Here is a 27085-nt window from a genome sequence, read left to right on the forward strand (position 1 = left end):
CACACGTTGTCAGGTCGATGGCCCGTCGGAGAGGCAATGCCGGTCGGCGTAAGATATTTAGATCTAGCTCCTTCTCCGCACTCCCTTACACCGACGGTATTGCTCTCGACGATGCGTTTGTTCGAATTCCTCGCATACCTCGTAGGTCCGCAGTGGCACGACGGCCAACTCACGCAATGCAAAGTTGCCCAGCACGCGGTGTCCGAATGTTGATCAATGCCCCACCGTTGGGCTTCTGGCTACCGCTGAACGCCTGAGCGGTTCGTCGTGGTGGCGCAGGGTAATGTCCCACATAGCTGCCCCTTTGCTATGCCTCGGCGTGGAAATTGGAACACCCGGGCCAAGTCTGGTATGGACCGGTGACGCAACCAACTAGCTGGTGGAAGCAGAAACCGATGTGCCACCGAATGCCGGTGATGCTGATGGTGATGCTCACCGAGTGTGTTATGAACACTGACCGTCAATGTGATTGTTATCTGCCACGACAAATTGGTGTGAACATGATGCGTGTGCCGGACCGCTTTCTTTCACTCGACACTCGGGAGAATGTGCGAGGCTCTATGTAACATAACTTACAGACCTCATTACTTTAACGCATTAATGTCGTTGCAATCGGTTGGATCTTATACTTTGGTAGTAGCCACTTTGTATTACATACGGCAATTTTCTGCTTTAACGCAACATTAGAAGTTTAATACGATATAAAACCTTTAACCTTTCGGTTCAAGGTTTGGTAAATAGTAGTTACTGCTGCTTTGCTTTAATACTTGGAAAATCCATTACTATCTTTATACATTGCTGGAAAGCTGAGAAGACCATAACGGCTCAGCCAAGTATGTCCTTCGCTTCATTTTCTTTAGATGCATTCAAAACGATGGACGGTTGGCTAATCTTGCGGCTGTCGTCGGCTGTCAGCAGTGGAGTTTGATGGCGGTTCGGTGGGTCTGCAGTACAGCGGGAACTAAACGCCGGAGTTGGGCGGTCATTAAGCATTCAGCGGTGAACTAATGACGCATGGTACAGACATCTAAAGCTGTACCTTTGTCGAATCCGCAAAAGAGCAACTGCATCTAAGACCGAAGGCTGAGTCTGGTAAACCCGCAACAGTTGAGTCCTCGCATAGCAACTCGGTCTGGTCTGGCTAGACGATCTTAAACACGATCGGAAAAATGGTATTGAATGTTCACAACAGAGTGCACAACAACAAGAAAAACAAAACCCCAGCACAAATGTGCTGGGGGCTACCGTCACCCGACGCTCGTCAGCCCCTGTCCTTCCAGTTGCGTGTGTCCCAGTGGGGGTCGCCTTGTTCGTGATCGTTCGGAGACAACTACCTTGCCCGGCGAACTACATTACGTCTCCTGTGAAACTAGATTGGGTCGCCGGGGTACATTTGCCTGTGTCCGAATCACCGCTGACCGTCACAGACGGGCATACGTATTGGAGGGAAGTCTCTTTGTTTTGTTTTTCTTCTACTCTGGCTATATTTTGTTTTTCGCTGCGTCCATGACAAGCAATAGTGCCAGCAAGCAAGGCCCTCCGTGACCGTCACCCGAACCGCTCAAGCGGACGTTACGATACCGAACCGGTGAGGCAATCGGGCCCGGTGTTGCCGTACTGTGGCAAGACCAACGCTCCACATTCCGCCACCGATTGTAGTGCGCCATCGACACACGTCACTCATATCGATAGGAAGTGTGTGTATACCCCGACCCCTTACTGTATGTATATCATTATTTCTGCTTATCGACCCTAGCGGATCCTGAAAAGCCCCATAGCACAGCGCTGTGCTGTCACAAAACGCGAAAGAGAACCGTTTGGCAATGGCGCTCTGGTGGGACCGTGATGTAAACGGCCCCGCGGACGGCTGCAGGTAGTGGGCCCCGATTTCATAACGCGTGGGAACGACGCACACGTGCGGCATCCAACATTTCAATACGCAGGGAGGTCCCCTATATCTGGAAGAACTTTTCCATCGGCTGATTTTATCGAAAGATTTTGCACAACGGTCCGTGCATACGCTTCACAGGAAGTTCGCGCAGTAGTATATCTTACAGCACTTAGTTTCCATGCAAGTTCACTGTTTTGCTGCACGTTCCCATGGGATTATTGCGTCTCTCTCGGCCTTTTTGTTGCAGAAGCTGTTATTTATTTGCAGTTTTGGGTGTTTAACTGTATGTTTGTTTGTTTTGCGTGTTTCCGTACGACTTTCCTTTCGGTATGCGTTCTGCATTGTGTTGTTGCACAACAGCCAATGGAAGGGTTATATTCCGATGCACTGCCCTCAGGAAAATCAAACCTCGATGGAAGTCTTCGCTTCAAATCGCGAGTCATGCACCATCGCAGTATAAAGAACGGCCGATCTAATACCGCCCATCAATAAGTTATAGCAACTCTTCCCTCAAGAGATGCCAAGTGCCACTTACCACACGAAGTACTGAGTTCAACGTGAGTGTAAAGAATGTACGGAACAGAATTGTCCCTAAAGCAGGGTGTAAATCGTCCCGCATCACAAGGCATACACACTGTCCCGCAGATATATGGATTTCTGTCGATCGTCGTAATGTTACGACCATCTGTAAGCTACAGCTCGACGCTTACAGCATACTTGTATCGCAGACCGGCCAACGGCAAACGAAGAGGAAACGCTTAGATCCATCATCCAACTGACCAAATGTCATTCCTAAGTGTCTTGGACGATGCGTTGCCAAATGGCTACCGTTTCATGTTTCTCCTATCAGCACCCTACGACACCTAGCCGCAGAACGCGATCGGACGCGTGTCGTGTCACCTCAACAACATAAAGGGAGGGAGAGTCGTAACGGAATGTGCAATTTTTCCCAACCGCCACAGCAAACCGATTTGCCACAGCGTTTGCTTGTGACAAATTTTTTCCTCGAAGCAAAATCACCCAAGCCACTCTCTGTTTGTCGTGGGGCTGCCCGTTGCCACAGATTACGCTTCCCAGAGCACACAATAGGTTTTGGTGCGGTAGTCACAGCATCGCCGTTTTACCTTGTTGTGTTGTGCGCTGCTCGAAGCGATGAAGATTTTGTAACTTTGTCACACTTAATTAACTAACCCAGGTGCCTCCGCGGTCCAGCGTGAGAATATTACCACATTCACACACATACACACACATAGTGGTCTTTTTACTCTCCCTTGTCCCCTTTTCCATGATTCGGAAAATCCAGATGCTGCTATATGTCTTCCACTTCGCCCTTTCGCATTGGCGCTGTTTGTGTGCCTTTGATTCTGCTGTGACTGTGTTGTGAACAGCCATTGTTGGTCATGTCAACACTCAATGCAAACAAATCGCCAATTGCAGACTCGCTGTTTCAACGCAGTTCATTGATATATGATCGAAAACTCTAGTGTACTTCACTCACTGCCTACTACTAGTACTTATCGAATTCCCTTTGTTTATCTGACTCGGTTTCGTTTGTAGCTTCAAAGAGGAGCGGCAACATGGTTACTTCTGCTACTGACAACTCTTGCCCTGTACAGCAGTAATGGAGTGTCGGCAGCGGAAAACAATCAGCGTGTCGTGTGCTACTATACAAACTGGTCCGTCTATCGACCTGGTACGGCCAAATTCACGCCCCAGAACATCAACCCGTACCTTTGCACCCATCTGATCTACTCGTTCGGTGGGTTCACCAAGGAGAACACGCTCAAGCCGTACGACAAGTACCAGGACATCGAACAAGGTAAGTGAAACCTCATGCTGTAAGAGATTCGTGAGAGCGTGTACTATTTAAGACAAAACCGTTCGTGTTGTTTTACCCTTCCGCAGGTGGTTTCGCCAAGTTCACTGGACTGAAGACGTACAACAAGAACCTGAAGACGCTGCTCGCCATCGGCGGATGGAATGAGGGATCGTCACGCTTCTCGCCGCTGGTCGCCGACTCGGAGCGGCGTGCCCAGTTCGTGAAGAATTCGATTAAATTCCTGCGCCAGAATCACTTCGACGGTCTCGATCTCGACTGGGAGTATCCGGCGTTCCGCGATGGCTCGAAGCCGAAGGATCGCGAAAACTACGCCCAGCTGGTGCAGGACCTGCGCGAGGAGTTTGAGCGCGAGTCATCGAAGACGGGTCGCCCGCGGCTGCTGCTAACGATGGCAGTGCCGGCCGGTGTCGAGTACGTTGAGAAGGGCTACGATGTGCCAAAGCTGAACAAGTACCTGGATTGGTTCAACCTGCTCACCTATGACTACCACAGCGCGTACGAGCCGGCGGTGAACCACCATTCGCCGCTATTTTCGCTCGAGGAAGCTTCAGAGTACAACTACGATTCGGAACTCAATATCGTAAGTGTAGCTGGATCTGCTGTCAGGGTAGATCAACCCTGTTGTTTTCCTTGCGTTGACATTGTGCCATACCGCGTTATCATTTGCAGGATTATAGTATAAAGTTCTATCTGAACGCTGGAGCGGACCGTGACAAGCTGGTACTCGGTATTCCGACGTACGGGCGCTCGTACACGCTGTACAATCCGGACGCAACCGACATCGGCGCACCGGCGGATGGCCCCGGCGAGCAGGGTGATGCAACGCGCGAAAAAGGCTACCTGGCGTACTACGAGATCTGTAGTAATCTAAAGGAGAGCACGGACTGGACGGTGGTGCAGCCAAATCCGAAGGCGATGGGCCCATACGCCTACAAGGGCAATCAGTGGGTTGGCTACGATGACGAGGCCATTGCGCGCCGCAAGGCTAAGTACGTCGCAGAGAACGGACTAGGCGGTATCATGTTTTGGTCGATCGACAACGATGACTTCCGAGGAACGTGCCACGGGAAGCAGTATCCGATCATTGAGGCAGCAAAGGAGGCACTGTTGGCCAGTACAGAGTAAGTTGTCACTAAGGCGCGCATTGTGAGCTCATGCTGACTCAATCTTCTCAATGTTTTGCTTCTTTTCATAGGGTCGGCGTGAACGACATTGCTGCTCCAAGCCGACCGCGCAAACCCAGTCGATCGCGTAGTCGCACCGGTTCGACGACTCGTAACCGCGTTAACACCGACAATAACAACGAAATCAAGGCATCGTTCAAAACATCCCCGGGGCGTAAGGTTGCCCGGCCGAGCCGTGTTACTACGACAAGCACCACCACGACGACCACTACCGAAGGCTCGCTGTATATCGGAGGGCGTACGACCACACCACAGCCACCGACTACACCCGATCCGGGATCAGGTAAGTTCTCGCTAAAGCTTAGGGTTTGGTGTCCCGAACAAACGCGTACTCAACTCGATGGTCAATGTGCCTACAGATTTCAAGTGCGAAGATGAAGGATTCTTCCCTCACCCGAGAGACTGCAAGAAGTACTTCTGGTGTCTGGACAGCCCTAGCCTCGGTCTGGTCGCTCACCAGTTCACCTGCCCCTCCGGGCTGGTGTTCAACAAGCTGGCGGACTCGTGCGATTACGCGCGTAATGTGATCTGCTCAAAGACGTCCGCGACCACCAGCACCACCACGACGACGAGCACGACGACGACAACTACACCGTCGCCCAGGACGACGAGTACCACGCAGCGGGCACGTATTTCTCTCTCGACGAACCGTAGCAACTTCTTCAACCGTATCGCAACCTCAACTACCACCACCACCACGGAACCTTCGGTGGAGACGGACTACTCGGAGGAGGAGGAAGATGTCGAGAGGCAGCCAGAGGAGGACCCGAAAGTGATCAAGGAACTGATCGCGCTCATCAAGAAGGTCGGCGGCATCGAGGAGCTGGAGAAGCAGCTGCAAGCCCAGGAGGACGGCTCCATTGTGCTGAAGGATGGCGAATCGGACCAGATCTCGACCACACCACCAACGATAAGCAAATCGCTGTACGAGCGCGTACTAAGCCGCACCGGCAACGCCGGGCTCACGTTCCGACCGGCCATCACGTTCAACCAGAGTCAGAAGCCGGAACGGACGGCGGCTTCGCCCGAGAACAAGTACTCGTCGGTCGTGCGGGGCAACTCGTACACCAACAGTCGCGTCGGTCCGCAGAACGAAGGTCTCGATCAGCTGCCCGAGTTTGAGGGAGTGTTCAAGGAGAAGCCGAAGTACGTGACGCTGAACCGAGCCCGGCCGACGAAGGTCGCCTCGATCGAAGACCGCTACGACGACGACGACGAGATCGATGAGGAGGAGAACCAGCCGTCCACCTTCGAGGCCCGACAGCCGACCACCAGCCCCAAGTACGTAAGCATCCGGCGACAGCGGCCTGCTCCGTCCGGCGAGCAGGAGCAGGATAAGCAGGAAAGCAGCGAGCGTGATACGGGCGCTAGCCGGGAGGGTGCCCCAACCGGGCAGGTGCAGTACAGCACACTCAACCGGAACCGTTTCCGGACCACCATTTCTCCGGAACCAGCACCCGAAACCGACAAGGACTCGCTGCGCCCACTGTCAAACCGGTAAGCTAAGCTTGAAGCGGCTTAAAGGAGTGCTTGCTCATTGGTAAACTGTAATCTTTCTCCCTTGCTCCCGCCCAGGTACAACACCATCGATCGTAGACGGACGCCCAGTGCGCAGTACACCAGCAGCAGCCTTCAGGAAGCGGAAACCGATGATGTAGGCACAGATTCCTCTCTTTTGGTATCATCTACAGACTTCCAAAGCATTTACACCACAGCATCAACCATTACTACTACCGATGCCACACCACCATCAGAACCAAACTTGATACCTTACAGCACACGACAATACAGTAACATCGAGCGCGGTACAAGCGCCAGCAGCGGCGGCAGCGTCAACAGCAACAGCAACAGTGTCACCAGCAGTACTGGCAGCAACACTCTCAGTAGTCGCGACAGTATTAGCAATAGTAACGATAGAAGTAGTTATACCAGTAGCGGTAGTGTCAGCACTACCGAGCCTTCCACTTTACAGTTTTCTTACACAAATCCAACCACCACCACCACCACCACTCCGAGCCCAACCGATACACAGAACAACGACGTACAGCCAGAGGTGCTCAGCACCGACTACCAGACCGAGGCGACCGCGACCGATACCGAGCAGTCGCTCGGCGACGACGCGGACCCGTCGACGGTAAACCGTAACGCCGACACGACGCTCGAGGTAACCACAGTCTTTAACCTGGGTGAAAGCGTTACCGGTAGTAGTGTGGTTGGTTTGGAGATGGGGGGTTTGCAGGGTACGGACGCGCTGGGCACGAGCCCCAGCAAGAGCGCCGAGCTCGTGCGGGATGCCGACGAGTCCGGCGGCTCGGATGGGCCGGAGGCGACCACGGCAGCAAGCGCCGCATCGACGGCCGGTCCGCTCCTCACTAACGATGCCACGGCTAACTCGATTCCCAAATTTCCCACAAGAACTAGGAGACCACCGGGTACCACTACCACTACTACCACTACCATTACCACTACCCTAGAGCCCGTCACTAACCCTAGCAGGGAGGTTGCCTCGGGTGGTGCGTTCGCGCCGACCAAGGGCGCGCCGCGCCCATTCCGGCGTACCCGCCCGACGCGCCCGTCCACCACAACGAGCACGGCCGGAGGAGCGTCGGCAGCCGATGCCGACACCGCAACGACACTGCGCTCGGTGAAGGTGAGTTTTTCCAATTCCCAGAGATTTGACCTTTCAGGCGCCAGCCGTCGGAGGGTCGGCACCGCCGCACCGGACAGCAACGAGGTGCAGGCGGCCGGTAGAACGCCGGAGGAGGAGGTGCAGGAGTCGCAGGGCACGCAGCGGCCCCCCGTACGGGCCGGCAACCGTGGCCGGGTGCGCTTCCGCACCTCCACCGAACGGCTGGCCCCGGTCCCTCGGGTGCCCGTTACTGCCCGGGACGGCGTCAACGCTCGCCAGCCCTCCGACGAGGCCGTTCCCTCGACAACGACTCCAGCCGCGCGCCGCCGCCCACGACCATCTGCCGGCGACTTTGCCGCGAGCCGCTTCGCCCTAGGCACCCGCTCAACCACGGCGGAACCCCAGCGCCAGACCGTCGTTCCGTCCGAGCGTAGCTCGCTGCGACGCCTCAACTTTAGCGTGTACAGTGGCCGCAGTACGGCCGAGTACTCGTCGACCACCACCACCACCACTACCACCGAGGAGCCGCGCATCGAAACCGACACCACGGAACAGCCGGAAATTCGATCCTACACGCGCCTCGCGGACGATCCGTTTATGACGCAGGAGCGAATTCTGCTCACGCTCGGTACGGCGCTGCGGTACGGGTTCAACAACCGCAACGAGCTGCTCAGCAGCACACCGAACGTCCGCGATACAACGCCGGCCGAGCCGGCTAGCTCGAGCACGTACAGCGACGCGGATCTGTCAGGCGAAACGCTCAGCACCGAGCCGAGGCAACCGAGCCCGGCGAGTGAGTTCACCACCGTGTACAGCGTGAACGCGGCGGAGGTGGACACGACCACACCGCAGCCACGCAAGCTGGCCACCTCGAGCCTGCGGGGCCGTTTCGTCCCCAGCAGCACCACCGAGTCGAGCGACACGACGCTGAACGTAGTCGTGTCGGAGGTGAACACAAACAAAACATTCATACCGGGCCGAACACGACCGACGCGGCCGACCCGCCTGCGTACCACACCCGTGGTCGGGGTGGAGCAGACCGAGCTGGAGCCGGAGAGACAACCTCCGAGACCGTTCGCGCGACGACCCGCCGCCTCACGCTTCGCCCCACCGGAGGAACCGACCGTAAACGAGGTCACGGAACGGGCGCCTGGTATATCGACCACTAAGAGGCGACGTACGACCCGGCGGCGTACGTCACCGACGGTCAATGCCGTCACACCATCGCTGGTCGATACGGAGCGGGACGCTGAAGCGCCATTGCCGGTTGTGAACCGGCCCTCCATCAACCGGCAGCGACTGTTCGCATCTCGTACACCGCCAACAACCACAACACCATCGACGACGACGACGACGACGGCAGGTACGTCCGCCGTGACCGGCGAGTCGTTCACCGTGGAGCCGACCTACCCGGACAGCAATGTGGCCAACTCGGACTTCACGACCGTCATCTCGGAGACGTCCAACGAGATCGGGTCACCGTACGACCTCATGAACAGCGAGGCGCTGCTCAACTTCCCCGAGCTGACGAACCAGGCCGCGCCGGGAGTGGAGGAGGAGGCGGAGGACACCCTATCCACGCTGGCCGCCTCGGTCACCACGGATCCCAATCCAAGCGCAAACCTCATTGCGGGCGGTGCGCCCACCTCACGGCCCGCCCGTCCGGCGCTGCTCGGGCGCAAACTGCCCGCCGAGGTGCGCCTCAACGACAGTCAGCAGATCGAGTCCGAGTCCATACCGAACAAGAGCCCGGCGAAGGGCTTCGGCGCGGGTACGACCCGTCGCAAGTTCACCGGTAAGTACCTAACGACGGAGGCGCCCGAGCCGACGGAACCGATCAAGAAGTTCATCCCGACGCGCCGCAATCGGCCCTCCTTCTCGCTCTCGCGGCGTGTGACAACCACGACGGAAGATCCGGCGTCGGCGGCTGGTGCAACGACGGCGTCGGCCGACGTGGCGGCTCCTCCAACACCATCCGGCGGCTCATCGTTCGTGCCCTCGATTCGCCGGAAGCCGATCGGATTGGGTACCCGCACGACCACAACTTCGGCGCCCACAAACAACGAGGAACAACCGGCGGGACCGGCACTGGCACCACGAACCACCCGCCGTCGCCCCTCGTACGCACAGAACCGGCCCGCACGGCCCGGATTTGAGGATTCGTTCGACAAGGGCACGGTCGCGGCTAAGCCGGTCGAGCAGAAGGCGATTAACCGCACCTCCGGGTTGCTGCCGAGGCGCCAGATTTACGCACGTACGACTACGACGACCACTACTACGACCACGACGACTCCGGCGCCGACGTTCGCCGACGGTGAGGTGACCGATCGGACGACGCTCGAGGAAGAGACGAGCGCGGAGCGGTACGGTGGAGGGTTGCTGAGTGGGTTGACCACGCGTCGGTACAACGAAACGCCGCGTCGACCGCCGGGTCTGTCCTCCTCCTCCTCCGAGGAGCGCCGTTACAGCGGCGAGGAGGACGACGGTGAGAACGAGATACAGCGGCAGGCGAAGAAGCTCCCCGGTCCGCTCGGGCCGGACGGGAACAACAGCCTGCAGCAGCGTGACCCCGATGCCGGCGATGCCGAACGACCGCGCACCTCGGGAGAGGTGCCGCCCACACCGAACAGTGGCCCGAGCGGCTTCCGGCGCCCCGTAGGCCCGCGCATCATCAGCTCCGGACCGTCGCGCGTTTCACCCGGCAGCGGCAGCAATCGGTTCATCTTCAAGAACAACCAGCCTGCCTCCGGCTCGGATGGCTCGGCGAGCTCGACTCCGCGGTCCCTCACGACCCGCACGCGCCGCCCCTTCGGCACTGCCTCGGGTGGAGCCGTCGCACCGAGCGGCGGCAGTGCCACAACACCGAGGGCCCGCTTCACGGTGACCACCCGGTCCCGACCGGCCTTTGGTCGTCCGCGATCTACCACGCCCTCGACCGTCTCGAACGCCTCGGACGATAGCGAACGACCGGTGGTGGCGGCGACGGCAGGCACCGTAGGCCAGGGGCCGCCACGTCGCTACCCGCCACGAACGCAGGGTCGACGCAATCAAACCACCAACGGCGTTGGTTCCGTTCGAACACGTCCGGTGAGTCCGGTGTTCGGTGGTGGTGCGGTCGGTGTACTAACCACATCCATCGCGCCGGACAGTGCACCCGAGACGACGCCGGAGACTGTGTTGGGCGGCGCGACGACGGCGGTGCCGGAGGCGGCCGGAGACAGGAGCGCACAGACGCCGGTGACAGCTGCTTCTACCGCTTCGCCTAACAACGACAGCGCTGCTACAACGCCCGACGACACGACACCATCGACCTCATCCACTTCCACTCTCACCACCACCAACAACAACAACAACAACAACAACAACAACAACAACACCTCCTCCTCCACCACGACCACCATCACCACAACCACCGTGCGCCGGTCGGAGAGTGAGAACGAGGTGGAGAACACTACCTCGTACGAGGATACAGTCAACACCAGCTACCGAACCACCACCGAATACTACACCGCATCCGATGAAACTCACTACACCACACTGAATACGGCCGACACGATCTACACGATTAATGATAATATCGATATTGATGATGTCAATGTATTGCAGGACCGTAGTAGAACGTCGACGACGACCGTCAAGCCGACCACGCTGTACCACGTGTTTTCGATCGATAAGGAGAACGAGTCGGTACCGTCGTCGACCGAGATCTACCGCACCGAGGAGCAGGAGATCGAGCTGCCGGCGGCGAACCGGACGGACAAGCACGTCACCATCGAGCGGGTGGTGGAGATCTACACCAAGAACGCCAGCAACCCGGACGAGCCGCCGGTGATGCAGAAGCTCGGCGAGATCAAGCGCAAGATCGTCATCCGGCTGGTGGAGCCGAACCGGGCGGCTAACCGCAGTGGCAGTGCGACCAGCTCGAGCAGCACCACCACCACGCTCGGCAACCCGGATGGGGTGACCGAGCGGAGCGAGGACGAGCCGGCCACCGTCGGTAGTACCGAGAGCGGCGACGGTCGACCGGTGTCCGGGCGCACGATGGTGCTGTCGTCGAACAGCGTGTTTACGATGGAGACGTCCACCATCCCGCTCGAGGGTTTGTTCGACGCGGAGAAGGGTGGGGCGGGCGGGTTCCCCACGACCGAGCTGCCGCCGGTGGATGCGGAGCCGGAGACGGTGGCCCCGCAGCAGGAGATCGAGCGCATCTCGAGCGTCGAGTTCGGGGCAGCTACCGGTGAGCCGCCGGTGGCCGACGATGTTGAGCCACCGCTCACGATCACGCCGTTCGTGGCGGAGACGGAGCGCTATACGCAGGTAACTAGCCTGCGGCCACCACCGAACACCGACCCGGACACGCTCGCCGGGCACGCTAGCTATAAGCCGTACACGATAGACGACTTCGGTGCGACCGAAGAACAGACCACCACCAACAGCGTGGCGGCAGCCACCAGCACCACCTTCTCTAGCACTACCACCACTGCCAGCACTTCTACCACGACGACGACGACCGAACCCGCACCGGTCTCATCCTCGACTCAGCGCGAGATCATGAACAAGTACACCCTGCCGGCCGAGTTCTCCTTCCAAGAGCCCTCCAGTGAAACGACACCAACGACGACGACGACGACGACGACGACCGCACCAACCACGACAACAACCACGACGACGGCGACGACAACCACGACCGAGACTACGACGCCGGAACCGACAACATTGACCCCAGAGGTGCCACTAGATACCACTCTCGGTCCAGTGCGGGTGCGCCCTACCCTGGCTACCAAGAAGAAGTACACCCGACGCCCGGGAGGAGAGTCCGTGCCGGTAGCGTCTCGCGTGTCGCCAGACTTTGCGTACAACCAGTACAGCTCGGCCGAACAGACGGTGGATGGTGATGGTGGCGTACCGGTGACCACGGAACCGGTTCCCACGACAACGACGACGTCGCCAGGTGCGTCACGTACGACCGGCGGTAGTCGACTTTACACGAACAACCGCAAGTACCTTTCGTCGCAGTCGCTGCGACCGGCTGCCAACCCACAGCAGACCACGGCCGAGGTTCCCTCGTACCGGAAGTCGAAGGACATTCCCCTGAGTGGGTTACCGCGAGCGTCCGCCTCGAAGGCCACCACCGGTGCGACCACACCGACGACGGAAGCGGTCACAACGACACAGCGCACCACCACCACCACCACGACGACGACGACCGCCGCACCGATTACCAAGATCGATTTCAACATCAAGTACGTGCTGCCGGCAACGCTGCCGGACGCGAGCGCCGCGGAGCTGAAGATCGAAAGCAAGAACGACAAGTACAGCGTACCGCTGTCGTCGATACTGCGCGACTTTACCACGCGTGAAATCTCCGGCGAGCGGCAGGAGCGCCTGTTCTCGCCCGTCTACCGCCCGGAGCTGGACAACGACGAGCAGACGCGCCAGCTGACCAGCGACCCGGACCCGGTGGCGCTCGAGGCCGAGCTGCTGGACCGCGAGATCCTCGGTGGTGGCGGTAGTGCGGAGCGGGCCCGACCCTCGCCGGTCGCCGCCGCCTACTCCCAGCGCCGCTCGGCTGAGGTTAGTTAAGTCCGTACGGCACGGTACTGGTACCGCTACCGGTACCGGTACTGGTACTGCTACGGGCCATCTCACACATCTCGGCGAGGGTTGCCAGTCCGACAGATGTGGCGTGGCGTGGCGTGAGACGGGGCGCGGGGCGCGCGAGCATGAGAGAATCGTTTTGAGGTTATACGGTCCCGCGCTACCACACTAGCGTCCACTGCTCACTACCGACACCCGGCGTGCTAGTGGATCGGTGGTTCAGCGCGCGCCGCTTTTGTACAAAACAAACCAACAAAACAAGCAAACAAGCTGCTAAGGCAAATTCAGCATACAACTACTACAACAAAACCAACCAGCGGACCGAAGGACCACTCTCCCACTACTACTTTCTACTACTACTACTACTACTACTACTACTCGTTTTTTTGTGCCGTCACGAGATCCTTTTTTCTAACCACTTATTCACCTTCTATTTTCGTGTTGTCCATAACCTAAGTTTTCCTCTCTTTAAGCCCTAACGCTGGATTTTATGGAGTGACCGATAGACGATGCCATAGAAACCTCTGTGTGTAGTGTGTGTTCGTGCGTGCGTGTGTGTTTGCGTTCGTATATCTGTGTGTGTGTATGTATGTGTGCGTGTGTGTGGGCAATGGTATAAGGAGACTTAAACAGTGCACCTTACAACTATTGTTCTTTGATGAAAACAAAATCATTCTACATTTTTATTTTCTGCATTCGTTTTTGCTTCTTGTACATTATCGCCGTAGCAACGTTTGCATGGTTTTTGTCTGAGAGATGATGAAGCAGTTTGTTGGCAGGGAGGGAACTGTCAGTAGCACCCGAAAGCCGGTCAAGTCAAACAGCGGGTTCCATTTGGGGTCCCGCGTTCAGTTTTTAAAATTACCCCGTTTTACCCTTTAACTCACTTCTAATCTAGTTTGCATTCCGTTTGTTTCCCCCAATATTTAGCTATGCTTTTATATAACTCGTATAAGTGGATAATGTTTTTCGATAATAATGTAATACATTCAGTTTAAATAATGTGCTAATTTGTTTGTCTAACACCAACGGTGGTCACACGCCCGCCATTTTGGGCACGGTGACACCGTGACACGGGACCGCTTGCGGGCGGATCGGGGCGAGGCGAGGAGAGACTGTCTTCTTGTTGTCGTGTCGTGTGTTAGTGTAGTCCTAGCGAGGCCGTTTTGTTCTGAATCACTGTGCCGCACTAACCTTTACCTTTAGTCGCCCGACCTGGGTTGTCGCTCAAGCGAAAGCGAACCACCCAAAGCAGCCCAATATGAAATGCGCAAAATGTGAAGCTCCGAGGCGCAAACAGAAACCGGTGACAGCAGAGGGTCCGCCTGATTTAGCTCGAAATCATGAACGTTGCCCGTGCTGCTGTGTAGCGTCAGCAATCGAACGCCTAGGGCGGCCTCTCCGTATAAGACAGTGCGTAGTTAAGACGAGTACTGTTAGTATTCAGCAAGAAAACACCGTTGTAGCTAGAAGAATCGCAATGTAATGAAACAGAGTGCAACCTCGAAAGCAAACCGAATCGAGTCAGGGACACACGCAACAACTACATCATGTCCAGAAGGAGAGTCAGTTATTTAAAATAGACACTGCTGTAATGCAATACTTCTAAGAAATCAGATCTTTGCCTTAGGATGGAGATGACTTTTCCGAACTTTCGGAATGGCATAAAGCAACTGCATAGATACAGAAGGCTGGAAACACCAACCAGACAGAAGAAGTGGACTCCAGAGCGCGATATTCCAAATAGCAAAAGATGATGTCTTAGCGAGTGGCATATTTATCGACTATTTTATGAGCTAGATATTTTTCTGTTTTCTACATTTCTATTGCTGCCGAGAAGATCCTTAATCGTAGCTGTTGGAATTTGTCTTTTTGTAGGATATTTCATTTTCACATCAGTCAGACATACATAGAGGTTAGGAGTTCGGACAGTTTTTGTCCTGATTCTTCGGCAGCAAAAGAATTTAAATCACTCAAACGCATTAAAGATTTTACCCACAACAACCCGTAGTTAGTAACGTACCTTATAGTCTAATGTTGTGAAAGGCGGAGGTAAATTTACGGTAACCGCATCAGCAGTCCCAGGCAGAACATTTCGAAAAGATACCGGGCATATCTCGACCCCCGACACCCATCACCCAGCAGTCAGTTAGAGCGGAGGTTCATGAAAGCGCTCGATTCGATCCTTCTACGCGTGCGATCTTCTTGTTTGTAAATAGTAGTATCCATCACTTTATTGTTTAGTTCATAAGTGATTTTAGTTATCTAATTGTTGCACCATTACGACAAAACACTTTAAGGCAAAATACTCAATAACTGAAATTTTAAACACTTGTAAAGCTCGTTTTACTCTTTCCGTTAGGAATTGGATTGGCACATCTGCATAGACCCCTAGATTGACTGCTATGCCAACAAGTCATACGTTTTAGGTAACGGCCGGCTTTGGCCGGCATATTCCAACTCGTAGTCGATTTTGTTGAGTGCTTCTGCCCAAAACTGAGCTCCAACTAGACGAATCCCCTTTGGCAGCGATCCGAAACGAGGGTTAGGTCAGCGCAGAATTGGCCCGAGGTCATGTGTCGTTAGATCCAAGATCCTACCCTTAGTATGAGTCATCCTTGGAAGTGCAGCGTCGCTGTAGCTATGGGCACACGTCATGCTGAGTCGTTAGAGCGAGTGAGGAGTAGTGAAATTAGCTTTTCGATGTTGCGTTCCCTTGAGCCAACTATGAGAATCCGGCCCCAAACGAAACCGGTCGGGTCCGTTGCGCAATGGATGTGAAACATCATCGCCCATTTTGGTAATATTCACGGTGGACATAGGACCGTGCGTGCCGTTACGCAAGGCAAGCGTAGTGTCTTTGGAACTACGTGTTTATGAAACTGGCACGTCGGTGGCCTGGAAATACGATACGACAAAAGTTGTTTGCCTACCTTTTGATACTTCAATGAATCGAAAACCAAGTATGTTTTTAAAGATTTGATTTTTCTTTCATTTTGTCGAACAACACTCTCGTGTCACTGGAAAACGAGGTTCTTTTTAAGTCGTTGGAAGAGCATTCACGCCCTTATGGTTATTCTTATTGAAACTCTTGTCAATGGAATGGTTAAGATCTTACTTTTTAAACTAGATTGCTGTAAAGCAGTGGTTGTAGACAAACGATTAAATGTTTCTGTAACTCAGGATAGTCTTTTATTTTAGAAAATGTCTCGAACTACTTAGTTATGAATCTTTACGATCATTGAAGAAGAAAGAATCATTGATTATCAGTTTAAACAGCTCCTGAGGCTGACTCAGTATAAACCCAATATGAGTAGGATCAGTATAAATAGGTACAAAGGATCAATAAGTTGACATTGACAAAGTGATACCAATCTATGACTCAGCTCGATATAGCATTTAACGTTGAATGTTGGCGACCATGCCCCGTGAAAAAGTCGGCTGGATGCTTGATCTTAGCCTTGCAATGTTTCCACTAATAAGGTTATTATTAGCCGCCTGGTACTTACCCGCATAGTCATACGTCAACCATCTTGCTTGCTAGGAAAAGGGGAAAAGTAAAAACAAAACGCTGCGGTTTACGTTGCCGTAGAAATAGCACAGCCGCTTTACTTAATGGAGACTTATTTCAAGGTGATGCAGCTATCCTAGGTGGTTAACATGCCGCAGTGAATCAGTGAATTTGAGCACAGAGTGTGTGCCGTTTTGGTGCTGGCACGACAGGATGTTGCGGTTCTTTATTGACGATCAGGGCTTACAGAATTAGTAGGACTAGGTTCGGATTGGCGATACTCAATCTTAGGATCTATATTATCCGCAGTACGAGAGTTATTAAAAAATATAGGCTAAACGCAGCTAAGAGGGCTTTGCTCGCGGTTATGACTATACACGGATGAAAAAGCACGAGACTGGAGCGAAACAGTGAAAAGAAAATATAAAATAAACGGACCTCACAACGTGTAGGCAATAGAACAACGTAATACTTTCCGCTAAAGGCTAGTTCCTCGAAAGCCGGAACCAGGAGGTTGAGTTGCACGTAAAACGAGTAAAGCAGGAACCAAAACACCTGGACGCACGAAGTCCTATGTTGGGTTTCTCCTACTCCTCCTCCTCCTTCTCCAACCCTGACCACACGCAGGGTTGAAGTGTGGAATGCCGCCGGGAGATCAAACTTTCCAATTCGCTGCAGCTCCGCGGAAACGGCAAACGGATGTAAGACAAGACGGCGGATCGCCGTCCGACCACTGGAAGAAATTACGGTTTAATGGATCCGTCGCTCTTCCATCCAATTTCTGTCACGTCCGCAATCCCTTTCACCCGTGCAGATCTCGCCGGTGAAGCGATTTCCCGAAGGTGTACTGCGCACGGCGTTATGTAAGAAGTTGACAGTTGGCGTAACCGAACGGGTTCCCGTGCACACACGGCTGGGAGATCCCCCCGGGAGGTTTCTGGTTGTGCAGGTTGTTTTCACCTATTACGAAGCCTACACTCCTTTAACTCCTATTGCGCACCAAGCACACCGCAATCTTCCGAACGCCGATGTTCGCGAAATTGGTGCCCGTTCGCAGGGTCTACTGAAAAATACCATAATTGACGAGCACATGAGCCCACGGTTTCTCACTGGGATCACCGTCTGTTTCAGCCCTTTCGGTGCTCCTTTCTTTGACCGCCGTTCAGGGTTTTCAAATACCCAACTTCCGACAGTAGAAAGCTCGCCGGTGCTTGGGAAAATTGACTTTCCGTTTCTGCCTGTCCCCTCGTTTTCCTTTTTTTTTTCTTAAATCGAAGATCGATGTACTTCGCGGTCTCGGTCGAAGTCTGCCTTCGACAAGCCGAAGGGAGACGGAATGTAAAATGTTTATGCAAACGTAATCGCTGACATATGACTTTCTCCCCCCCACCCCTCTCTCCTTCGTGGCCGGCATTGTGTTGCCCTTTTTTCTGCCTACTATGGTGGTGTGCGGAACGGAAATGACACCTACTTTCACCCGGCCGGGTGATGATGTTCGTAGGCCCCCATGCCGCTGGAATGCAATCCGGTTTTGGGAGCAAAATCAATTCGTAATGGTGCTCCTTTTTTGCCTATGGAAGGGGACACCGGGCGAGGTTTCACGTCGTGTCTACGGTTTACGTAAGGGACGTTTCTTTAAACGAGTTTTGTTTTTCGTCTTGTGTTGTGCGTGCGTCTTTAAACGGCTTTGGGATTTTGGGGTGCAGAAGTTGCGCAAAAGTACAGACACAGGACTTGCATCCTTTCGGCCCTGTAGGAGATGAGAACCACGACGAACCGGTTCCGCTCGTTTTACCAAATCCTATTCGCACTTCAAATAGGTAAAATAAAACACCTTTTTACGTCCCACATTGTAACCAGTCGCCTCCGACGTTAGGGTTGGCATTAGTGCCGTAGGAGTAACAAGCAGCACACCGAGACCAATTAGCCACAGCTCACATGGGCCCTCCTCAGTAGGACTAACGCTGTTGTCGCCTTCCCCCCCTGTGATGAAAATAAGCCGGATCTCTCGGATCTCTCTCGCCGCTTAGAACATTTTAGCGGCCCGGCCAACCTTGTAGAACCAGTTTCTATCGGTTGAATTATAAAATCAACAAAAGAACCAGGTTGGAAGCGGAATATCCACTCAACCTCCGTGCTCGAAGGAGCGAACAATCGACGTTGATACAGACCACTAACCCGAGTGGGTTTTAGACGGTGAATCGGTCTGTCGGTAGCGCAGCTGTAGGAGTTGCTTTTACGACACCAACAAATAATGTACGGAGGATGGAAGTTGTAAAGTTGTACATCACCACTAGAACAATAAAATAAGTTATTATAAAAGGGGACTGAGTCGAAGTAGAAGAGAGCGCACGTTAGTTGATAGCATATACGATAGGAGCTTTGATTTGCCTTTCCCCAGCGTGAAATTGGTGTAGTAAAATCTAGAATAGAAAATAAGAGCACACTTATAGCATTTGCATGATAAGAGATAAGACCTGCTGCATGCAACCCTTTCGGCTTTTAGTTTAAGGACATGTTTGGTAAGCCTCTGCGCCTAAGTAAGTGTTGCCAGTAACTTGTTTTGTTTTGTGTTGGTTTTTCCCGATTAGAAGTTAGTAAACCTACTCTTAGGACGATCGTAGGTACACACCCAATGTCGAATCGTAAACTCCAAAACTCCAAATTTCCTTGCCTTCAACTATATGCACACGATATTCTTGCCCACGCGAGTGTTGCTGGCCAGATGGCCGTACGGAACGGTATCTAGCCAGGTGACGCTTTATCTACCCGAATACAGACGACTCAACATCACAAAACTGGCACTCATCCTACCATAGACACACTCGCTGCAACAGCATCCTGTTGATGCGACAAAACTTGCACAACTTCAAAACCTTCCAAAAAAACAACAACGCCATCCTAATGTTGCCGCCCCGATGTACTAACACTTTACGTATGCTTTCCTACATTGTTTCTCGCCTCTGCTCCTCCTCTCGCAACCGGTTGCTCCTGTCTCCTGTTGACGCTGGTACAACCCAGGTGCCACCGCAGTTCCGACCGAGCCTACGCCGTCCGTCCGTTGGCGGGAACTCGCAGCCAACCACCCCGAGCAGCAACTCGCCGCAGGCAGCAACCAGAGCCACAACCGTTCGCACCAAGAGCACGCGACGCTCTGAAGCGCCGTCGACCAGCGGCGAACAGTCCGACTCACCGACGACGCCAGCGCCACCGACGACGACGTCACTGTTGGCTCGCCGCCGCCGTCCAACCAACAGCTACCTGGGCAAGCTCGCGAACGGCAATCGGCAGCGCACGAGCCCGGTGACGTCAGCGGTAGAGGCCGCCACCAGCCCCAGCACCACCGCCACCGCCGGCAGCGAACCGCTCGTCCGTTACGACCGACCGAAGCCGCTCGCCAGCGGCGGCTTGCGGCGCAAATACGGTGTCCCCAACAGAACCGGTTTCAGCACGACCGCTGGCAGTGAGAGTGCCACTCCGCCAACCACTACCAGCAGCGGCAGCGGCTCCAATCAGCCATCAGGTAAGGTCCGGGTAGAAAGGGAAGGGGGCAAAGCGGGGCAGCGGGGTGTCGCAGCAATCGACTAACGCGAATAAACACGCCGCTCGCGAGGGGATCGCTTGCCTCGCATTCCAAACGTCCACCGACCGAAGGTCGAGCGAAATCGAACCTCGGCCTGAAGATTTTGTCGCCCGGCCATCCACGTGCGGATTTACTATTGATCGTTCACTCCCGTTGCCGCTCGCTCACTCACGCCCTTTTTTCTCTATCGTTTGTTAAGTAATCAATTTGCCTCGGTTATGATTCTGCTGCCTGCTGTTTGCTGAAGTGAAAGTGTGCGTTCCCTTTCGTTTTATTTGTAATCACGCAGCATCCGAGGCGGGGTGTGACAGGAATAGGGAGCCATTTCTCCATCCTTGCACTGTGTTGTGTGTTGGCACTCGTTTTACTGTTGGGCAATCTGTTTAGCATGTTTGTTCCTTTCGTACATCTCTCGTGTTTGCACCTTTATTTCGCTGGATCCCGCTCCCGGCGATAAACAAATGCCGGACGTTTGTCAAAAAGCACTCCCCAATCATCTCCGATCGCGAGATGAACGTTACGTAAACCCGCCTTTCGAGCCGTGTTCATTCATTCGAAACGACAGGTTGCGTTGAAGTGTGGTTGACAAAGTTATAAATTGCGTTTGCTTGTTCCCTTTTTTTTGCTACATCGAAGCTAATTTCAGAGCCAATTTTACAAAACAGACAAGTTTTTGGATTCTTTATGTCATATTTTTATAACCATGTTGATTCCTATAGCAAAAAACACAAGGTATCTTTAGAACCTGATTTAAATGGAACGGTCGATAAAATGATAACGATTAAAAAAAATGGAAGTCTGATTACCATACGCTTGTGGCGCCGACCAACCTCTCTGTTGTGGAGTTTGCCATGATTAAAAAAAGTGAATACATTGTTTCACACTGGAATTACCGGTTTTAAATTAAAAAAAAAAAACTTATAATGATATGGAAAGACATGCGACGAATAATAGGGCGCAAAGGGCAGACGTAACCGACACCGAACGAACCCCCTTCGCAGAAAGGCGATGAAAATTAGGCAAATAAGTTCAGTCGTATGATGAAAGCACGACCAACGGCCAAAGGGGGTTAGTGCCACGCGCCCGCATCACTGGATGTATAAAATCTGGACCACTCGCATAATTGGAAGCTGAATGAATGAAGCACCCAATAAAGTCCACACGGAGATTGGCTCGCGGACCGTGGAAAAATGTGTGCCGCATAATTATGGCGGGCCATCAGTACGGGTGTAACAACAGTAGTTGCAAACCCCTTTGCGGACTAGAGGCTGCAGCATCTTCTGCTCGATTCAGTGCTATTTTTTTATATTCAACTACGAATTGACACTATAAAAAGGCTGCGAAGATGACGAAGAGTGAATGTTACATCGGAGGTATCGCCACCAGCCGAAAATACTGAAGAGAGGAATCCCGTTAATTTGGAAAAACAAGAACTCATATTCTCATATTGTGTTGTAATCAACCCGGAATGCAAGTATTGACGTTAAGAGCGTTCAACTACAACTCGACCAGCCAATTTTCCTGTGGTTCATCGGCATCGTTTTGGTACGGTAGACCCATAAGCCTCCATCCGGCAAATGGCGCTGCCCGCCACAATGGTTTTGTTTTTCACGCCCGTCAACTCGCTTTTACACAGTCATGCAAGCACTGCTGGTCATTATCGTACCATTAGAAAAGCTGAATCGGCCCCGGTTTCAGCGGTTTCGGCCACCGTCATCGTCGCTGTCATCTCGGTGTGGCCAGCCGCACGGTGGCCCGCTTGGGGCGTTCTCTGCGGCCAAAACACAGTGCCTTACGACATGCCAAAAGAAAATAGACAACAACGAAAAAACGCAACCTAATCCGTGATGCAATCGCACAGCCAGTCCACGCAGCCAAACTGGCCGCCCTCGTTCTTTTGACCCAATTCCTTCCCAATGCTCCGAGGGGTCCGAGGTTTTTTTAAGATGAAATTTAAAAACAAATCTCGTGAATTACCAAACTGATGAAGACACACAATGGAGCCTTACTTTCCTTTCTATAAACAATGAACAGTTCGTCTGCACTTCATTTTTCATGAAGTGAATTAATTGAATAGCTAAACTAAGCTAACAATTTTCTTTAATTTACATTTTTCAACGGGTTATGGTTTGTTTTTTTTTTTATCTCAAATTAAACCCTATTTAGCATAGGTTTTCGCGAACGCATCTTTTTTTCTAAATTGGATATGCACTGCTTACTGGCCTGTCCGGGTTATTGGTATACACGCTACGACTAATGAAACGCATTAAGATCTTTTTTCCCATTTTACCGTCATCCATGTATCATGTATTATTTATGGTTAGAAACACCGAAAACTAAAATCTCCTCTATAGAGGAAAATAAATTCGATGTTGGTTGAATTATGCAAACCATTTTCAAATCGGGCCACAATAGATAAGGGTTTTGATAAACGCTTTCAGGTTATTAAAGCCAAAAACATAGCTTAATGAATGTTATTAAATTGTAAAATACTGGAAGTGGCTAGGTTTTTCCATGTTTTATGAAATCAAGTTGACGATCGAAATGCAACGTGCATGTCTTGATAGGTATTCAATAAACTAATATTTATATACTTTCGTTTGACACTCGGCTAATTTTGATTGGGATGGAACCTCCCAAATTAGTTTTACAGCACTAAATAAAATTATCAACTCAATAACTCACTGTGTCGCTAGATTGCATCATTCTGAAAACATGGATATGGTTCCAGAAATTTCGTCAACTATGTCGTGCACAATACCAGGCACTCGTCTTAGCTCCATGACGTCAAAGCCTGGATGCTTTAATTGACAAAAATCAGCTCTATGTGCTCCAAACATTTGAGTGGCAAAATCGGTATTTCGTGAATGTCACAAATACCCAAAACCTATACCACCATGTCCATTTGCTTTAGATCTTGTGTTGGCATATTTGGTTCAATATTGCTTAGAGGAGTATAGCGTGGCCTTACGTGTCTAACAACTAAGTCCAATGGCATTCGTTGAGCTCGGAAGGCATTTATAAGTGAGCTGCGGAAACCAATAGCTGAGAATTGAAAATTTCCATACCTTGCCTAAGGTTGCCTAACGCTTGTGGACACTTTAATTTACGCCGTGTTTCAAACGCAGGAATGCTGCCTCTTTTAAGGTGAGTCAGTCTGCTCACCACATATTTGAAGGCACACTCACGCAAATCGGTTGGAATCCGGATCTTCTCCATGTCAACAGCAGATAAAATCAACAGCCCGATCACCGACGTCCACCTTCGCCTTCGCAGCCTCACGCTTTCCATTTGCTTCCTCGCCTCGCTGCTAATTTATCTTAATTCAATGCTGTCCTAAGGATGCTGTCCGCGAGCTTCACACGCATCCGAAAGCCACGACTCTTCACCCCGGGCCCGAGGCACGATCAGCATCGATTCGCGTCTCAAGGTGATCGGGTTTTTGCTGTGGTGGACCAAAGCGGCGTACTGCGCAGCACACGGATCCTACATTTGAATAATATTCCAATATGTACGCGCATCTCGTACATTTCACATCTCCGGCCAGCATCTCCCGCGACACGTCACGTTCGCCTTTTTGTGTTCTTGTTTTCTCTATTCGTGTTTCTGCACCAAGAGGGAGCCACGGTCAGCCTACGGCTGCTGGGGGGGATTGGACCTGTCCACGATGCTCGTTGTTGAATGATGATGATGACCATGTTGATTCTGATGGTCGTTTTGACCCACGATGCAACATTGCGCAAGTCTTCGCTGACGCGTCGGTCAAATGAAGCGAAAAGAAAACGAGAAACCTCATTACATTTTCACTGCCAAGTCAAGGGTTTTTACGGTGAAGCCAAAATGTAGCTACACACTGCCTTTTTTGTTATGCAAGATGTCGGTGTATTCACATTTGAACCCACGTTTGACCATATTGTCGCTTGTGTGGATCAAATTTCAATTATTTTTTCTTCATCCTTATATCGTTTTAGAACGTTGGACACTAAAAACATTTAATTTCCATATAAATTGTTTCTTATCTTTTTCCAGCATGGTTGTTTGTCGTTTGAATTCTGTAACTGCTCTGTCACAAGCCGTAGAACTCTGAAAAGAAGACTTTTTTATATTATAATATTATCAAGCATCGTTATCGTGTCTGTTGTTTGTGTCCATTTGGTTTTGGTTTGCAGCTGTTTGAGTGTACAGCATTAATATAATGTCTTGTGGATTGTCTCTTTGAACACAAGAAACCGTTTTGTTTGTGGTGAACTTTTTAACTTAACGGAAGAGTGTTGCACCAACGCTCGGCGTCCAGCACGCTTAGAAGGGTTGCCCCATCACTGCTACTTATGTTACTAATGCCCTGTCAAGCATGACGCAGCTACCCTCTGGAGCAGCGACTGTGTGTCGCTGCGATCTCCAGGCGCGAAGTTTGCCTTTCCCTGCCGAGCGCAATGAATGGAGCATCGGTGTGGCGTAGCGTTACGAAAGCTGGCGCGCTTTGTATTTGGCCATCGAATGTCCGTCCAATCATCGCACCGATCAGCATGTGGACCTCAAACGAGTCGAAAGTGGAGGGCACAAGCGGCAGTAGTGGAATTGTGCAATGGATTGCTTCTTCACCTCGTCAGAACAAAGCCCTGTCATCGCCTCGGTGATCCATCTTCTCAGCATACCGATGACACAACATACCATACAGAGAATAATGTCTTGCACGGAGCGAGAACGGTGGTGCCACTACGAACACTTAGTCACACAACCACGTTAATTATTTAGCTCAAAGGTATCTCCATTTCAGGCGATCCAATGGTTTGCTAATCGGAGCTGGGTCAACTTTGCGTGACTTGAAGCTCCGTGCTGCTGGTGATGTTATGTCCATCAATGTATATGGGTCAGCGACAGCGTGGGCATGTTCTGAGTATCGGTGGCATCGTGTATTCTCCCCCTTCCAATTGGCAAATTGGGCAGATGTGCAAACAATAGATTAATATTTAGTACAGGGCTTTCCTGAATACATACCGTCGAATCCACTTCTGCAACGGGGAGCGACATATGGCAGCGGGTTTGAATACGTCCCGTGTCTCGTTGCTTTAACTTTGCTCCTTTTCCTGCATTCCACAGAGCCGGCGACCCGACCGTCGAGTGCATTGTTCAAGCGCCGAAACAATGGAACCCGTTTGACGCGCACGACAACTCCCGCACCGGAGACTTCATCCACCGTAGCCGGGTCTTCGCCACCGGCAAGCAGTAAGTTCTTCGGCAAGAGCAAATACCGTCCCGGCACGCTGAACTCGGTGGCGGTAGCGACGACGGTGCCGCCCGTGACGCAAGGGCTGCCGGACGGCGATCAAGACATCGAGCCGAGCATCCGGCAAAACAACAAGCTGTACAATGCGAAGAACCGCTACCAGCAGATCGGCGAACAGCGCGAAGATCCCGCCTCGATCGAGCAGGAGCTGCTCGACGCGATTACGACGATCTCGCGCGCCCCTCTACCCATCACCAGCACCCCTACCGCACGTCCCGGCTACGAGGACCAGAAGGAGCTGCAGGACGAACAGCAAAAGCCGGCCGTAGTTGCCGTCCAGCAGGAGCAGCATGTCGGGACGAATCAGCGCGCTACCACGCACCGCTACAACATCACCCACGAGTACCCGTACCCGCTCGGTTACACCGCCCCAGCCATCTCTACATCCACCCGCCGATCGCGTAAGTACAAGATTGAGATTCATACGAGAGACACTTCACTCCATTCTCCTTCACTTCAACCGCAGAGAAACTCGTGCAGAGACCACGGATCGCGACGCAATCGCAGTACTATTACCAGCAGGCGAATCCTGGCAGCGTTTACTACACGTCACCGATTGCGACGGCCACCATCAGCCCCCGGCAGGACACGACCGCCGGATTGCCGCCCGCCCGGAAGCGTAAACCAGCCGTCTTCGAGAAGACCCACAGCGCACACGACGGTGCCGGCCGGTCCGCCGCGGGTGACAGCTTCACCGGACGCACCTACCGACCGTCGCCCCTGGACTACGACTACTACGACGATGGGGATGCGCGTGTCATCGGGAAATCTAATTCCCAGGTAAGCGCTCCAAGCGGGGGAAGAGACAGAGAGCAAACTCGTTAACCTCATCGTCTGTTCCAGGTAAAGGTCATCATGCACGGTCCGGGCATCATCGAGTGTCTCGATCAGGGCAACTTCCCGCATCCGCTGTCGTGCAAAAAGTTCATCTCTTGTGCCAAAATGGAGATCGGCGGTGTCATCGGCTGGGAGTACACGTGCCCGAAGGGGCTCAGCTACGATCCGGTCGGGGGCATCTGCAACTGGTCGGCGGGGCTAGGCTGCAAGGATTAACAGCTGCTGCAGCACCGCGGAGGGCGGATAGGCATTTTCGCCCTGAGCCCTCGCCAACGCTATCCGTTCCCAATTGTGTGCGTGTATGTGCGTGTGTAGTTTTCTTTTGTTTTGTCTATAATTGTAACGGAGAAGATAGGAAGGAAAGATCACGAGACTGGCGTCTGCTCTCTAGCTGCTGTTCCACTAGGGAAGCGTTATTTATAAGTTTAGCAGTTAAAAACGAAGAAAAACAAACAAACATAAAGCTTCCGTAGTCAGTCGGGCGTCACTGGTCACGGTTGAATGCCAGTACCCAAGTCAGTTAATGGACCGTAGGTGCGACCTGTAACACCATCTTTGCAGCCGGTGCATCAGTTTGTTTCTCTTCCCGATTTTTCATTGTTTGAAAAACAAAATCTCCCTGGTGTCCCCAGCTACCCTTTAGCGCCTAACTCTCGTTTCAAGTTGATAAATAAACCATCACTTATGGAACTTACTGAAACATTACCTACAACATATCGGTTTCT

The 27085-nt window shown here is 52.8% G+C and overlaps 1 protein-coding gene across 1 annotated transcript; it reads left to right on the forward strand.

The window, feature by feature from the left end:
• Positions 1 to 36: 36 nt before the first annotated feature.
• Positions 37 to 27025, forward strand: LOC131269304 (mucin-2-like). The gene is made up of 13 exons (XM_058271654.1): positions 37 to 96; positions 146 to 280; positions 3449 to 3710; positions 3797 to 4311; positions 4401 to 4852; positions 4927 to 5198; positions 5275 to 6412; positions 6491 to 10781; positions 10974 to 13118; positions 19675 to 20176; positions 25337 to 25924; positions 25990 to 26303; positions 26367 to 27025. Exons 1-13 carry the CDS (start codon positions 37 to 39, stop codon positions 26574 to 26576), a joined length of 10884 nt encoding a protein of 3627 aa, XP_058127637.1. The 3' UTR covers positions 26577 to 27025.
• Positions 27026 to 27085: the final 60 nt, after the last annotated feature.

Source organism: Anopheles coustani, chromosome X, assembly GCF_943734705.1.
Source record: "Anopheles coustani chromosome X, idAnoCousDA_361_x.2, whole genome shotgun sequence".
Lineage (NCBI taxonomy): Eukaryota > Metazoa > Arthropoda > Insecta > Diptera > Culicidae > Anopheles > Anopheles coustani.

Coding starts and splice junctions, on each gene's coding strand:
- LOC131269304 (XM_058271654.1), top strand. CDS start 37: ATGCCGGTCGGCGTAAGATATTTAGATCTAGCTCCTTCTCCGCACTCC. Junction 281..3,448: donor GTTCGTCGTGGTGGCGCAGG/GTAATGTCCCAC, acceptor TTTCGTTTGTAG/CTTCAAAGAGGAGCGGCAAC. Junction 3,711..3,796: donor GTACCAGGACATCGAACAAG/GTAAGTGAAACC, acceptor ACCCTTCCGCAG/GTGGTTTCGCCAAGTTCACT.